We start from the raw sequence: 14,973 nt of genomic DNA on the forward strand, positions 1-14,973 counted from the left end.
AAAACTACCCACGTGACGGACAGTAATGAATGAGGACACTCGCAGTTTGCCTTGCAACGTCTCCTCTCTCGTCATGCATTCCCTGGATTCGACAATGGCTTTTGACACCGCTACAGCACACCTCACCACCCTCCAACGAGGCGAGAGCCGCTGCCTACTGTAAACCGAGTGTGGAACCTGCCGCCATACGGATCACCGGGCGTCCGCGTTTCAGCGCGCGCCAGCAGTCGGTCCGCGAGCTACCAAACCAGCCCGGCCCAGCCCAGCCTAAGCAGGCCGGTCCGCAGACCAGTCACAGCCGCCAGATTAGGTCGCATTACGCTGTTGAAAGGCACCCTTCTTCATCAGTCCGGTGCCTGCTCTGCTCTAGCCCACGATTACCCTTGCCGGGGCGTCGCGCCTCCACGGCGCCTGACAGCTCCCCCCACTGCCGTTCGTCCACGCGCAACGAACAGCCGAGATCCCTTTCGCCCGAAGCTCGCTCTGCCCGCCCCCAACTTCTGCGCTGGCCATTCCTGGCACCGGCCCGCGCCCGCCGTCCGGAAGTGACGAAGCCGACAGCTACTGGCAGCCCGGCGGTGCGATCGATACAGTACTTACATTAGTAGTGCCTACTTGGGTACCTTTAGGTAGCGAACGACGCAACTGGCCTTACGTACCTACATACAACGTTGCGGTCAGCCCTTTGCCAGCAGCCTCCTGTGTCCAACCGTCTTCCTCTTCGACACATGTGAGTGCGCGACGTCTTGGTGACCCCCATGTCGCACCCATGACCACTGGTGGGCTTCCCTCTGTCACAGCTTATCCGCGTTGGCACATGTACGCAAAACCACGCGACTAGCAGTAGTCGCACATCGCACGGCAGCACATGCGAAGCCACCTCTCGGATCAGCCGCTCACTGACTGCCTTTTCCGTACAGGTCCTTTCCCTACGTCTCCTTCCGTCCCGTCGATAATTCCCTGCGTCTTCTAATACGCACCACGGCAGCCCCGGTGTGGCTCCGTTACCAAGGGTAGGTTGAGTGCCATATCAGCTATTTCCCTCGTTGTCTTCCCTGTCCATCAGAGTCGGTCCCCGGCTCCCCCCATTGCCCCTCCCCCACAGCGACGGCTATTGCTCCAAGTCGTATTGACTTTCGGGCCTCCGGAGGAGGACTCAAGCGAGCACTTTCCCATGAGCCGTCTCCCGCCTCCCCCGGCCCACGTACCCCAGTCCACGTCTGCGTCTGCCCAGCTCTCCCCAAACATCCTTCTCGATCCCGTTCCTGGGACGGTCCACTTGGAAGCACGACATTACCTCTTGCACCCACGGAGTTTGTCAACCAGACAACACCACTGGTACCCTGCGGCGACCAGTTGCGGGGACTCCGCTCCACATCCCGACCATTGCCGTGCCTGGCAGCTCTTATATAACCTACCTCCCATCCCTTCTTATCCCCCCCCTACCCTCACGTACTCGTGCTTCATTGTTCGATAGTACCGCAACTCAAGCTGAAGTTGCCACATACACAAACCCGGCCAATCGTGGTCCAACGAGCGAGTGTAATGCCAGCCTACTACCTTCAGGACTGCCACTACTTCTACCGCACCGCTCTGCGCGGTCTCAGCATCAGCACCAGCGTCTCGCCGCTCTACTCATAAAATTTCACGGACTTGCTGACAAGATGACCGCCAAAGTCCGCGTCTTCAGTCCTCCAAACTCCCTGGCAGCGCGGCTGGCAGAGCCTCCCGCCGACCCAGCTACGCCCCGAAGTGTCCCAGAGCCTCCGGCTTCCGTCTCGTCACGTCAGCCTCTGAACCTGTCATCGGCTTACACCAGAGTGCCCATGGCTACCCACAGTGCGCACAAGGAGGGCGGCATCACTTTTGCTGCCCAAGACAAGCTTCCCAAGCTCCCCATTCCCAACCTCGACGACACTTGCAAAAGATACTTGGAGGTTCTTGCGCCACTTCAGGCCCCCCGCGAACGGGCTGAGACGAGACATGCCGTTCAGGAGTTCCTCAAACAAGACGGGCCCGATTTGCAAGACAAGCTCAAGAAGTATGCCCATGGCAAGACGAGCTACATCGAGCAGTTCTGTAAGTGGACCCCCTTGGCCAGCATACGTGACTATGGCTGACAATGGCAGGGTACGACTCGTATCTCAACTTTGACAACCCCGTGGTCCTCAACCTGAACCCATTCTTCCTTCTCGAAGATGACCCTACGCCGGCGAGAAACAACCAAGTCACCCGTGCGGCTTCACTGGTCGTGTCCGCCCTCGACTTTATCCGAGCTGTCCGAAAAGAGGAGCTTCCTCCCGACACGTTCAAGGGCACGCCGCTCTGCATGTACCAGTTTTCTCGCTTATTTGGCACTGCGAGAGTGCCGACCGAGAACGGCTGTCAAATCGTGCAGGACCCGCAATCAACGCATATCGCGGTCATGTGCCATGGCCAGATCTACTGGTTTGATGTCTTAGACGACAACTCCGACGTTATCATGACCGAGAAGGACATTGCCATCAACCTACAGACAATCACCGAGGATGCCGCTCAAATCCCGATCCAGGAGGCTGCCAAAGGTGCTCTCGGTGTCTTGAGCACGGAGAACCGCAAGGTGTGGTCTGGCCTCAGAGACGTTTTGACGAAGAACCCCGGCTCAAACAACGCCGACTGTCTCAACATCATAGACTCCGCGCTCTTTGTCCTCTGCCTTGACTACACGGAACCACCCAACGTCGCAGCATTGTGTCAGAACATGCTGTGTGGCACAAGCGAAGTGAAGAATGGAGTTCAAATCGGCACCTGCACCAACCGCTGGTACGACAAGATGCAAATAATTGTTTGCAAAAACGGCAGCGCAGGTATCAACTTTGAGCATACAGGTGTGGACGGCCACACCGTGCTCAGATTCGCCAGTGATGTTTACACAGACACGATTCTCCGCTTCGCCCGCTCCATCAACGGCCAAGCACCCACCCTTTGGGCATCAACAAGCCCCGACCCATCCAAGCGAGACCCCGAAAGTTTTGGCGATGTCAATACCACACCACGGAAGCTTGAATGGGACATGATTCCGGAGTTGAGCATAGCTGTCCGCTTCGCCGAGACTAGACTTGCCGATTTAATCGAGCAGAACGAGTTTCAGTGTCTCGACTTCGGGTCTTACGGCAAGAACTTCATCACCTCAATGGGGTTCTCGCCCGATGCATTTGTGCAGATGGCTTTTCAGGCCGCGTACTATGGCTTGTACGGCCGCGTCGAATGTACTTACGAGCCGGCGATGACCAAGGTGTATTTGCACGGCCGCACCGAGGCTGTTCGGACAGTTTCAAGCGACTCGGTTGACTTTGTCCAAACGTTCTGGGCAGACAATCCGCTCGAGCAGAAGATAGAAGCGCTGAAAACTGCGTGCCAGAAGCACGTCAATCGAACGAAGGAGTGCGCAAAGGCCCAAGGCTGCGATCGGCACCTGTATGCCTTGTTCTGCGTTTGGCAGAAGTACGTCGATGACGAGATTGGCAGCGGCATGAGCAGCTTCGGCCAGTCTAGCCCAGTAGATGGGTACTCACCCGTAGGCAGCCCTGAGAAGGCCTCAAGCATCTCATCCCTGGACGGTGTCGAAATAGGACGCAGCAGGGAACGTGGCGATAGCACCAACTCGCGATCACGAGACAGTCACCCTCTGCCATTTATATTCGCAGACTCTGGCTGGGACAAGCTAAACACGACGGTTTTGTCGACATCAAACTGCGGCAACCCGTCGCTCCGGCACTTTGGCTTCGGCCCGACCTCAGGCGACGGCTTCGGCATCGGGTACATTATCAAGGATGATTCCATTTCTATTTGCGTCTCGAGCAAGCATCGCCAAACGAAGCGCTTTGTCGACGCGCTTGAGAGCTATCTCCTCGAAATTCGACGGATCCTCCGTGTAACAAACCGCAAATCGTCGACAGCCAAGACCAGTCGGGCACGGGAGGCAGAGGAATCAAGGCCAAAGCCCGTCGGCCGGAAGTCACGTGGCCGGCTCGTCACCGGTCTCGAGACGGTGAGGACGCCTCGATCCCAAGACGGGTCGTCGCTCGCGGAGGAAAGCATTACAGCCAGTGATGACGACGAACTTGGAGGATGTAAGTTTGCAACCACCCAAGAATGATACTGCACACAATGCTAACGCGCATCTCCAGACGGGTTCTTTGACGCGGGCATGCTGCGTCAGGCACTCAAGGCACGGGATCCCGCGGCGGACACGAGTGAGACCAAGGCATCGGAGCGGGCGGCAGTACAGGCCCGACGAAGGGATGTGGGCAAGAAGCTTCGCTTAACGACGGAATGATGATGAGCGTGTTGTATGAATTGTAGCTTTTGGGCCTTGTGCGCCGTGGGGGATTTGTTTGTTGGATATCGATTGCCAAAGCCATAGCCGGATATATTGCACCGCAATCATATGGCCCAAGAACCAAGTGCGTTATCCCGAGTTTGCATCTCCGGCGTACAAGCTTGGCTTGGATGTTGCTGAGAATGGCCATGCCCACAAGTCGGTTGCGGTCCAAGACATACCTGGTCGCAACACATTGCCAAGCTCACATGTTTCGAAGAGAAGGTACAAGTGCAGAGCTTGCAGCATGATTGCTCAGACGCCATATATGCACATTATATATATATGCCGTGAATGATGACTCCCTGTACGCCGCGTCGGGCTGTCCCGCAACTGTGACCCCTTCTAAAAACCCAACGCCAGACCTCACAATGGATACATACAACATGACGTAGAAATACACTTCCTCCCAAGAGAATTAATGTCCCGTCACCGCGGAACCAAGACCACGAGTTTCCTTTCCCTTTTCGGGAGGGGCCCTTTGGGGTGGTCTCGTCATCGAGCCAATGACGCGGGCCTCCTCGCTCTCCGCTCAGTTGAGCTCATGCATCTGGCCACGGTGGTTATCCGATGTCTGTGCGGATGCCTCATAGATGACGGGCTGCTGGGGCTGGAAGCCGTGCGGCGGTGGCGGCTGCTGCTGCTGCTGGGGGCCCGGGCCAGGAGCCGGGTAGCCGCCCCATTGGGGCACGCCGGGGCTCGTGCTGTTCGTGCGCGGGTCCGTCATGTGCGTCATGTGCGAGGCCGTGGGAGATGTTGGGGCGAGCGACGGGTCGGCGGCGGCAGGATAGTATCCACCAAGCGGCGGCGGCATGGTCTGAGGGTACTGCTGGTTGGGAGGGAGATAGCTCTGGACAGAAGGAGCGTAGTTGGGGTTGTAGTACGACGTGTGCGGGCCAGGCTGCTGCTGCTGCTGCTGCATCATGCTGGGCGGCGGCACGCTTGGGTGTTGCACGGGAGACTGTTCCATGGGCGGGCTCGCCGTCTTGCCAGCATCGGCCTGCTTCTTGCCGCGCCGTAGGCAGAAGAAAGCGATGATGCCGGCGATACCAATCGCGGCGACACCACCAACGACACCTCCGACAATGGCTGCCACGGGCGTCTTCTTGCCTCCGCCGCCGCCGCCTCCACCACTGTTGTCCTTGTCGCTGCTGTCGCTGTTGCCAGAACCATCGGTACTGGTGGTGGCAGCCGCTGATGAGGTTTTTGACAGCGCGCCAGATGGAGTTGGGTCACCGATAGTGCTCTTGCCCGTCTGCTTCGTGTTGAGAAGTGAAGTCGACGAGCCCGTCTGCGTGATTGTGAAGTAGGACCGGCTGATGGTCTGGCCGGCGAAGGTCGTGAAGGCCTGGTTGGCCAAAGAGTCGCTAATGGCCGCACACCAGTAGTCTGTGATGCCGCCAGGAAACGCAATGGTGTTGCAGAATTTACTCGCCGCGTTTGTGCTTGTTTCTTGCGTTAGTCACAAAAAGGGTAGAGCGAACGGCAGGGTGAGTGAGCAGAGGGCAGCGCATACCACTTGAGCACAAGAGTGTCCTGAGCGCAGCTGTCGCCACACTTGCTCGACGAAACGATGTCGTTGTAGTCCATGCATCCGAACCGGAAGTTGGAGCCCCCGTCGTTGTAACACATGACGACACCGGAGTGAGTCGGCTGTGAAAAGACGAGGCCGCATGTCGCGCTAGGGCCACAGGTGTAGGCCCAGCTGGCGTTGCCCGAGATGTATCCGCAGGTGTTGTCGGGGGCCACGGCCATGGTCAACTTATAAGACGTCGAGTCCTGGCGACGCAGCAACTCGTGCATGCTCGGCGGCACTGTCGGCCTGGGAGACATGCCGTCCGCAGGCAGGACGACCGAACGCGTGGCTTGGGGTATCCGCGCGACAAGCCGGGCTTCGACGGCCGTCGATATGCACATGGCCGCCAGAGCGGCCATCAACTGAGTGACCTTCATGACTTGGTGACTTATACACAACAGAGGAGAATCCACCGGAAGGACGTGACGTGACGGATGAGGCTACCGAAACGGGCAAGACAAGAATAAGGAGAGGAAGAAGAAGCAAATAAACGAGCGAACAATTCTTCAATCCTCTTCTCCAGACCGAGGGGGGCACGAGGCGGCGGGGAGTTGTTTTATTGCGCGAGACACCACGAATGGTTCAACCCCGGTCCCCCATCATGGCGGCGGCGGCGGCGGCGGCGGGACCTCATCGCAACTCGAGCACACCCGGACCATCCCATGCAGCCCTGGCCTAGCGCCTCGGGCGTCAGGAACAGGCATTGGCCACGATGGAGCGCGATGGTGAATTGAGTCGTGACGGGAGGCATCAGCCTCCAATGGACGGTCGTGGAGGAGCGAGCGTGGCTTGCAGGAGCTGAATTTTAAACGGGTCCCGACAACCGTCTCGCCCCGACCCAGGCGGATCTGCCTGGTCTGCGCGCAAAATCAGCCTGCCGCCAGGGGAGCCGCTTGACGTGGCTGCAAATGGCCAGGGTTTGTGCAGCAGGCAGGGTCTCTCGTGTTAGGACCGGTGCTGCAGCATCGTCGTCCCCCGCGCGGCAACTACCCACAACAAAGATTGCCGTAACTCGTACGAAATACGCACGCGAGAATGGCTTCCCCCTTTTCGGCGTCATCGTTGCTGTCGAATGACCTTGCTATCCAGTTCAGAGGGCGTGAGAGCCATACGGCTCATACTGCATGCGCCTTTGGCCGAAGCGGCACGAGGAGATTGTCATCCGAACCGTCATGTTCGATATGGGTCCACGGTGGGAAAATGATCTGCGCGTCGTCCTGGGGCTTTGCAATGCCGTCAACGGCGCGCCCCCAGTTCGTGGCTCGTGGCCATTTGGTGTGCCCACAGGACCGGCGCATCCTCGTTTTGCGGCGGCATGACAGCGAACCTGCTGCCGGCGCCGGCACGTTTGACGCCACGAACCAAGTTAGGCGACCGGCTTCGAATGGGTATGAGTGAGGTCCATGCTCCATCAGTCCCTCCCTACCCATTGTCCTCACATCTCGTCAGGCAAGGCAAGGCAAGCCGCCACCCGAGACATGGGTGTGTGAGTTGAAGACAGCGACACCAGCAAACAAAGGGGTCGTCTCTTTCGAGTGGCCCGCCCGCAGACAGACGCAGGTCGGGAATCGGGTCAATTTGGAGTAAGCATTGGCGGCCAAGTGCGAAAGCGGCTGTGAACCAGAACGGACAAAAGTGGGCGGCGGGGGAGACGGACGTCGAGCCGTGGCAGGCCCCCCTCCAGTCACGTGGGTTGGCGATGCCCAGGACGCGATTTGGCGCGGCGTCACGACTGGAGCTGTAACCGCAGGGTAGCTGCGCAGCATTCGACCTCGTCTTGATGCGCGCAGAAAACAACTCGAGAACGGAGTGGGTTGAAGATTTGACATAGAGATTTGTTGGATTATTGGATTTCTCTTAGGTTTCTTCGTCTCACAAACCAACGTGGCGCGTTGCGCGTAGCGCGTAGCACGGCCTGTTGGCGAAGAAGCTCTCATCCTCCACGCCTCCTTCCATCGTCATCGACCTCACCTGAGCACTCTTGGGCAACGGCACCAGCGCCCTCGGCCTGACCCTGCCGCCCGCCCACTCCAAATCGCCAGCAAAACACGCAATCTCGCCTCTCCAAGTCGCGTATCCACGTCGAGATGCGATAAACAGCCCGCACACTGGACACGCCCCCTCCCGCCTCTCCCCATCCCCCATGACGGACCTGTTGCGCATCCTCCCGTCCTTCCGCACCGCGCCCTTCTCCGCCCTGCTCCCCGCCATCGAGCAGCATGCCCTCACCACCGCCGAGCTCCTCGCCCTGCACCCGGCTGACATCGCCAAGCAGACGCAGCTCCCGCTGCTGGACCTTAAGCGCTTCGTCGCCGCCATCCAGTCGTCGCTGGTCGACGACCTGGTCCCGGAGCAGCTGCTCGTTGGGCTGGACGACGACGACGACGACGACGACGACGGGCCCGGTCATCAGCACGCCGCGAGCATCGCAGACAGCCGCGGGAAGGAGGAGAAGGGAGAGGAGGATGACGATGGAAGAGAGGGAGATGTTGCGCCCAAGGGCACCCAGGATGACCCCGGCGCAGTCGCGGCAGAGCAGCAGCAGGAGCAGCGGCCGCCGCCGCCATCGCCGCAACGACAGATGACGCCCGGCAACATCCCGTGCGAGGCCATCAGCACCCTTGACGACGGCCTCGACGCCGCGCTCGGCGGCGGCGTGCCCCTCGGCTGCATCACCGAGTTCGCCGGCGAGAGCGGCGCCGGTAAGACGCAGTTCCTCCTCTCCCTGTGCCTCGCCGTGCAGCTGCCGCCCCCGCGCGGCCTCGCCAAGCAGGCCCTCTACATCTCCACCGAGTCCGGCCTCGCCACCCGCCGCCTCGCCCAGATGCTCGCTTCCAACCCGGCCTTTCTTGCCAGGAACGACGCCGACGCGCGCCCGCCGTCGCTCGACAACATTCTCAGCACCGTCACGCCCGACCTCGAGTCCCAGGACCACATCCTCGAGTACCAGGTCCCCGTCCTGCTGTCGCGCCACGACATTGGCCTCGTCGTCGTCGACTCCGTCGCCGCAAACTACCGCGCCGAGTTTGAGCGCCAGGGGTCCCGCGGCTCTAACATGGCCGCCCGGAGCGCCGAGCTCATCCGCCTCGGTGCCTTGCTGCGCGACCTCGCCCGCAGGCACAACCTCGCCGTCGTCGTCGCCAATCAGGTCGCCGATCGCTTCTCCTCGTCTTCCCTCTCGCCCGGTACCATCCGCGGCCGCGTCCACGCCGGCGCCGTCAGAAACGTCGCCACGACCCTGCAAAGCACGCAGGACAGCCCGCTCGCGTCGCGGAGTGACAAGGGCCCTCCGCCCCTTCCCCTCGCCAGCACGCCGCCGCCGCCCTCCTCCTCTGGCGCCGCCCCCTTCTCCTTTCCCGACGACGGCCCGCCACCTGCGCCGCCCGCCCTGCGGCTCGACCACCAGCAGCGCTGGTTCACCGGCTGGGGCGACGACCCGTACTCGTCGCAGGCCCTCAAGACGCCTAGCCTCGGCCTCGTCTGGTCCACTCAGATCTCGTGCCGCGTCGCCCTATTCAAACGCCCTGTCTACGGCCGCCCGCGGAGGGTCGCCGCGCCGCTCCACGCGGACGACTACGACGACGGCGACGACGTCGCTTCGCGCGAGCCAACGCTTAAGGCGTGGAGGAGATGGATGAAGGTCGTATTTGCGCCGCACGTCGCGGCGTCGGGGCGGGGGATGGACGGAGCGGCCGAGTTTGAAGTAAATATGGGCGGCCTCAAGTCTGTAAAGCCTAAAGCGAAGCTCAAAGCGAAAGGCATACACTGAAGCCTTGCTGCGCCTTTAGTTCGCAAGGCTTACGAAAGGTAGTCACATAAGATTAGACGAATCACGCCAGAACAAGAACATGCCTTAATGGTTTTACATTTGTGTCGTCGAAGTCGCTAAATGCTGTCGATCTAGCTGTACATGTCCCCTAGATGCCTCCTCCTCCACGCCAGACCTTCCATAGTAGCTCCCCCGGCGACCCATCATTGTGGGTGCGGAAACTCGTCCTCGAGCTGGAGGCGAACACCAACGTTCATGCTGATGAGCTCCTGGACCAGCAACTTGGCGGCGTACGGCATGGTCATCTTGGTCACCTCCCTCGTGCTCTTGCACGTGTGGCAGTAACCGCGGTATCCAAACAGACCGCACTGCTGGCAAATGTCAATGTCCACGCTGTCCGAGCTGAACATGAGCCGCTCCAGCAACAGCTGTGACGCTCCGTACGCGATCAAGCAGTCGCGCTCCATTTCTCCCAGGCGGAGACCACCGTCTCTGGAACGACCTTCGGTCGGCTGCCGGGTCAGGATGGCCCTGGGGCCCCTGGAGCGAGAGTGCATCTTGTCTTGCACCATGTGCTTCAAGCGCTGGTAGTAGATGGGGCCGTTGAAGATGTACGCCTCCAGGGGCTCGCCTGTGAGGCCAGAAGTAAAGTAGTCCTTGCCCTCCCACGAAAAGCCGTGGTCGAGTAGGACCTGGCTCATCTCCTCGACCGGATGCGACCGGAAGGCATCGCCAAAGCCATAGTCCTTGCGGCCATCGAGGATGGATGCCTTTCCTGTTAGGCATTCCAGAAGCTTGCCGACAGTCATTCGAGACGGGAAACCATGAGGATTCATGATAATGTCAGGTGTCAGGCCATTATCCGCAAATGGCATGTCCTCATGGTCAACAATGATGCCCACCACACCCTTTTGACCGTGACGAGACGAGAATTTGTCGCCCAACTCAGGACGGCGTGTCTGTCTCGTCTGGACCTTGATGACTGTGGTATCCTTTTCCGTCTGGGAGATCATGACCTTGTCAATGTAGGCAGGATCAGGTATGCGGTATGAAACGGCGGAATCGCGATATTCGCTGGGCCCCCGATCCATACCGATGCCGGTGGTTGTGAGGTCAAGAGGTGTTTCCTTCTTGACCATGACTTCTCCAGACTTGACTCTGTACCCGACCATGGCAAGGCCATCATTATCAAGGGCCTCGTACTTGGCTTCGCGCTGATTCGTTGCGCCGTTGATTGGATCTCCTATTCGCTCTCTCCGACCGTTCGGATATTTCTGCAGTTCTGTGGTGTACTTGCGGAATACCTGGCACCGCCCGAAACCTCTGTCAATGGACCCCTTGTTCAGGACGAGGGCATCTTCGATGTCGTATCCTGAATATGACATGACGACGACAGTGGCGTTTTGCCCTGCAGGAAGCTTGTCGTAGTGAATGAGCTCGATAGTCTTGGTGATGACCATCGGCCGCTGTGGGTATACGAGGGTGTAGAGTAGTGTGTCAATTCGGTTGAACTGATTATATGCAATGGCTCCGATGGCTTGTTTACCCATGGCGCATTGGTACGTGTTTCGAGGCGACTGGTTGTGGTGAGGGAAAGGAATCAGACCGGCGACGGCACCAAGCAGCGTGAACGGCTCAATCTCCAAGTGTGTCGTGCTTTGCGTCACCTGGTCCTCGTAGAGCGTGATAAGTGCGTCGTTCTCTTCGTTGACATCAAGGTATTCCACGATGCCCTTAGTCAAGAAGTCGTCAAAAGTTGCTTTGCCCAGCTGCAGCAGCTTGAGGTGCTCAGGCTTGAGCTTTTGTTGACCATTTTTAACAATAATGTAGGGCCGACAAATGCGGCCTTCATCGGTTGCTATATGAACAGCGTTGAAATGAGAGTTGAGGTTGATGCTGACGAAGGGAGATATCCATCCTCGTCGACGCATCGTCCGAAATTTTGACGCAAACCTCTTGGGATATCTTGTCAACGCAAATGGAGTACCGTTGACGTGTATGATGTATGAGCCCTCACGATGCATCTCGGCACCTGAGAAGTTGCGAATGGGCTCGACACCCGTGTCGAGGGTGAAGATCCACCGCTTGATTGGTGTTTCGTCAATGTTCGTCGTAATGTGTGTCATGAGGGCCAAGTTCTTGACGAGACCGCAAGCTTCACCTTCTGGTGTATCCGACGGACACAACATACCCCACTGGGACGGTTGAAGGGCTCGGGGACCCGACACCTTGCGAGTCTTCTCGAACTGACTGCTGATTCGGGTCATCATGCCGAGTGCACTGATGTAGCTAAGGCGGCTGAGGACGTGCGTGACGCCGGCTCGGTTCATGTTGAAGCGCTTGACGCTCCAGTTTCCTGTCTGGATGGCGCGATTGATTCCCAACCCGATGTTGTTCGCATGATTGCTGATCATGTGCACTGCATCGAGGGGAACTGCTCGGTTGTTCTTCTTCAAGAACTTGTCGATGGACATCTTGACCTCGACCATGAAGCGCTTGAAGAGATCCTCGAAGAGAAGTGAGAGGAGCTGACCGGCCAGCTCCAGGCGCTTATTCCCCACAAAGTCCCGATCATCGACCAGCTTCGAATCTTGCGAGGCCATGAGAACTCTCCGCGTCATCATGGCGACGTATATGGCCTTGGGATAGAAGTCAAGCCCTTCGATCGGAACATGGGCAATGACCAGATTGGCCAAGGCGTCGAGTCCCTCCTCCACGTTGTTTCGACGAACCTGAGGGCCGAACTGGGACCGTCGCGAGCCCATCTTGACGCGGGCGCCAATATATTCCAGCGCCTGGTGCTGAGTGAAGACGCCGACCTTTGTTGCCTCATCAAAGTTGACGATGAATTCGTCCTGGTACCTGCCGTCCGAGCCAGCCACCAGTTGCATGATCTCGTAGTCTGAGAGGCCACCCAAGGCCTTGAGCACAATGACTATGGGAATACCTTCGACAAGGACGTTGTGTGTGAGCACAATTCTGTCCTTCTTCAAGGTGACGTATGTCTTGGACTTTCGTTCGTGCGTCGAACTGGTGACGGAAGCGGAGATGACGTTGTTCTTCTCGTCGGCCTCGACAATGACGCGGTTCTTGCTCAGCTGTTCCTGGATCAAAATGACTTTTTCTGTGCCATTGATGATGAAGTAGCCGCCGGGGTCCAAAGGACACTCGTTCATGGCCTCCATCTGAGCATTATTCGCACCACTGAGCCTGCATTTGGAGCTCTTGAGCATGACGGGCATGCGCCCCAACGGGACACCCTTTCGAACGATCTTTTGCTTGTCACGGATGTAGGCGATATCGACCAAAATAGGCGCGGCATACGTCATGTCGCGTAGTCGGCACTCCATGGGAGTCACCTCGGTGCGGGACTTGGCATCGTTGTAATCTTGCCGGCGCGGGCGGCCGACGCGAATATCCGTGAACCTAGACACGGCAGTCAGCGATGGATTCATGCGGCGCAACGTGGTTGACCAGGATAGATAGTCCTACTCGAGCCAGAAGTTGCTGTCGACATCGCTCCGAATGGTGCGGTTGGTGCGCACAATGTCCTTGATCTCGTGCTCGACGAAGAAGTTGTACGAGTCGATGTGCCTATCGCCCGGGTCAGTACAACCCAAGGAAGCGAGCCCTCGGACGCGCTGAGTGGGAAAAGTGCGTACTGTTTGACGAGACCTGGCGCAGTGTTAGCTATGCGACGAGCGAGAGAGACGACCACCGGGAGGTCCTACCCTTGACCTTGAGGAATGCTGGTAGCAGCTGGAACTTGTCCTCCTTGGTCGATACAGGGTCCGTAAGCTTCTTGCCGTTGTAAAATGGCTCCAAGAGGGCCTCGAAGCCGTCGTCTACGAATGGCATGTTGGCGATTACCACGGGAGGAGCATCTACAGACCCGCGCGACACGGCGGTGCCTGCGGCTCGGTGGTTTTGAGAGTCGCGATGTTCGTCGGTTGCCACGGGATATTGCAGTAGAGTTGCGAAGCAAAAAAAGTACAGAGTCGTCTTGCAGTCACCGCGATAGGCAGGTGGGGCTGGCTATCCGACCGGAAGGCGCTCAGTGGTGGGGGACGACTCGCAAGGTACGAAGTACCTTAGTACCGTTCGCGCTACACGGTAGTTACGGTATACTTCGTACTTAGCTGCTCCGTCCATGCATCCGCAGCGCGGCGTGCCGGAGAATTTCTAGACGCAAACAACACTGCGGATGGCTAGGACCTGGCAGGCCGAAAGTGCATCTTCGGCCATCAGCAAATGCTTCGTACAAAGTACGTTCCCATCGTAATGCCATTCACTAACAGCATCTAGGCGTCATCTGAGGTGGGGGTCTGTCGCCGCTGCCCCTCGTGCGCACACACCAGCGAGGGCAGTCTGACTCCATCACCTCCAGCACACATGCAGCTGCATGCCGTGTAGACCTGGGGCCAATGCAAGAGCCGTCCTCGAGACAGCCAAGCTCCAACGCCGAGGCAGTGTCAAACAGGCTCTTGAAGTATGCAACCACCCATGGCTCGATAATATAAGGTTCTCTCCATCACGTGCCAGGCACAGCCCTCACTTTAACCCGGCGAATTCACACAAGGTTTTTGATTCCGAGGGGCCCTTAAATAGACTCAGGAATCACTCCGTAACATACAGTTCGACAGACGGTGGAAGAGAAAAATGTAGCGTTCGCCTGAGGGCCCCCTCGCCTCTCATACGTGGCATCTCTTTGTTGGGCGACGAGTCATCTATGCCCTGAAGCGACCGACTAGCTGGCGCGAGAGCCTGGAGCTCATGGGCGAAGGTGGCGCCCGCCACCAAGATGGAGGCACGCGAGCGCCAGGCCGCATCGTCATCCCTCGGTGTCGGAACAAGAAGCCATTTCGCCGGTGAAACAAGCATGCGTCGAAATACACGGCCACCTCTGTACTTCTTCCACCGCTCGGCCCGGGAGGGGTTCTGCGAATGATAAGCCGGTCCATGCCGACCCGACCCCGCGCCGATGACGATCATCCCCTGCTGCCAACAACAAGGACGTTGCGCTTCTCTCGCTGTGAGCCGGAATGCCTTCATTAGTAGGAGGCGCTCTGTGGACCGGCGACAGAAGGTGGCAAGCAGGGTCCATGACCGCTGCGGCGCAGACAGGCGTGAAATGGACTGCAGGCTGCAGAGATTGTTGTGCTTGGTAGGCCCCTCCCTCTCTGTATCCGCAGAGTTACGTAGCAGCCTTTTTCCACATCGCACGTAGGTAGTAGTACTGTGATTCTCCGATTTCGCCAAGACGAACCA

General features: G+C 58.6%; 4 protein-coding genes across 5 annotated transcripts; 2 read left to right on the forward strand and 2 right to left on the reverse strand.

The window, feature by feature from the left end:
* Positions 1-57: 57 nt before the first annotated feature.
* Positions 58-4,580, forward strand: YAT1 (Carnitine O-acetyltransferase). 2 transcript variants are annotated; one of them, XM_047987689.1, is made up of 5 exons: positions 58-779; positions 921-1,013; positions 1,678-2,079; positions 2,130-4,112; positions 4,170-4,430. In XM_047987689.1, exons 3-5 carry the CDS (start codon positions 1,827-1,829, stop codon positions 4,316-4,318), a joined length of 2,385 nt encoding a protein of 794 aa, XP_047843675.1. In that variant the 5' UTR covers positions 58-779; positions 921-1,013; positions 1,678-1,826; the 3' UTR covers positions 4,319-4,430. The 2 variants fall into 2 exon arrangements, with proteins under 2 accessions (XP_047843675.1, XP_047843676.1); XM_047987690.1 differs by having other exon boundaries at positions 58-2,079; positions 4,170-4,580.
* Positions 4,581-4,604: 24 nt separating this feature from the next.
* Positions 4,605-7,539, reverse strand: JDV02_006309 (uncharacterized protein). The gene is made up of 2 exons (XM_047987691.1): positions 5,877-7,539; positions 4,605-5,805 (listed from the first exon to the last, which is right to left on the reverse strand). Exons 1-2 carry the CDS (start codon positions 6,311-6,313, stop codon positions 4,893-4,895), a joined length of 1,350 nt encoding a protein of 449 aa, XP_047843677.1. The 5' UTR covers positions 6,314-7,539; the 3' UTR covers positions 4,605-4,892.
* rhp57 (DNA repair protein rhp57) lies at positions 6,926-9,778 on the forward strand. Its single transcript, XM_047987692.1, has 2 exons — positions 6,926-7,324; positions 7,386-9,778. Exon 2 carries the CDS (start codon positions 8,080-8,082, stop codon positions 9,703-9,705), a length of 1,626 nt encoding a protein of 541 aa, XP_047843678.1. The 5' UTR covers positions 6,926-7,324; positions 7,386-8,079; the 3' UTR covers positions 9,706-9,778.
* Positions 9,779-9,784: 6 nt separating this feature from the next.
* Positions 9,785-13,709, reverse strand: rpc2 (DNA-directed RNA polymerase). Its single transcript, XM_047987693.1, has 4 exons — positions 13,437-13,709; positions 13,368-13,380; positions 13,198-13,299; positions 9,785-13,131 (listed from the first exon to the last, which is right to left on the reverse strand). Exons 1-4 carry the CDS (start codon positions 13,561-13,563, stop codon positions 9,909-9,911), a joined length of 3,465 nt encoding a protein of 1,154 aa, XP_047843679.1. The 5' UTR covers positions 13,564-13,709; the 3' UTR covers positions 9,785-9,908.
* Positions 13,710-14,973: the final 1,264 nt, after the last annotated feature.

Source organism: Purpureocillium takamizusanense, chromosome 5 (genome assembly GCF_022605165.1).
Source record: "Purpureocillium takamizusanense chromosome 5, complete sequence".
Taxonomy (NCBI): domain Eukaryota; kingdom Fungi; phylum Ascomycota; class Sordariomycetes; order Hypocreales; family Ophiocordycipitaceae; genus Purpureocillium; species Purpureocillium takamizusanense.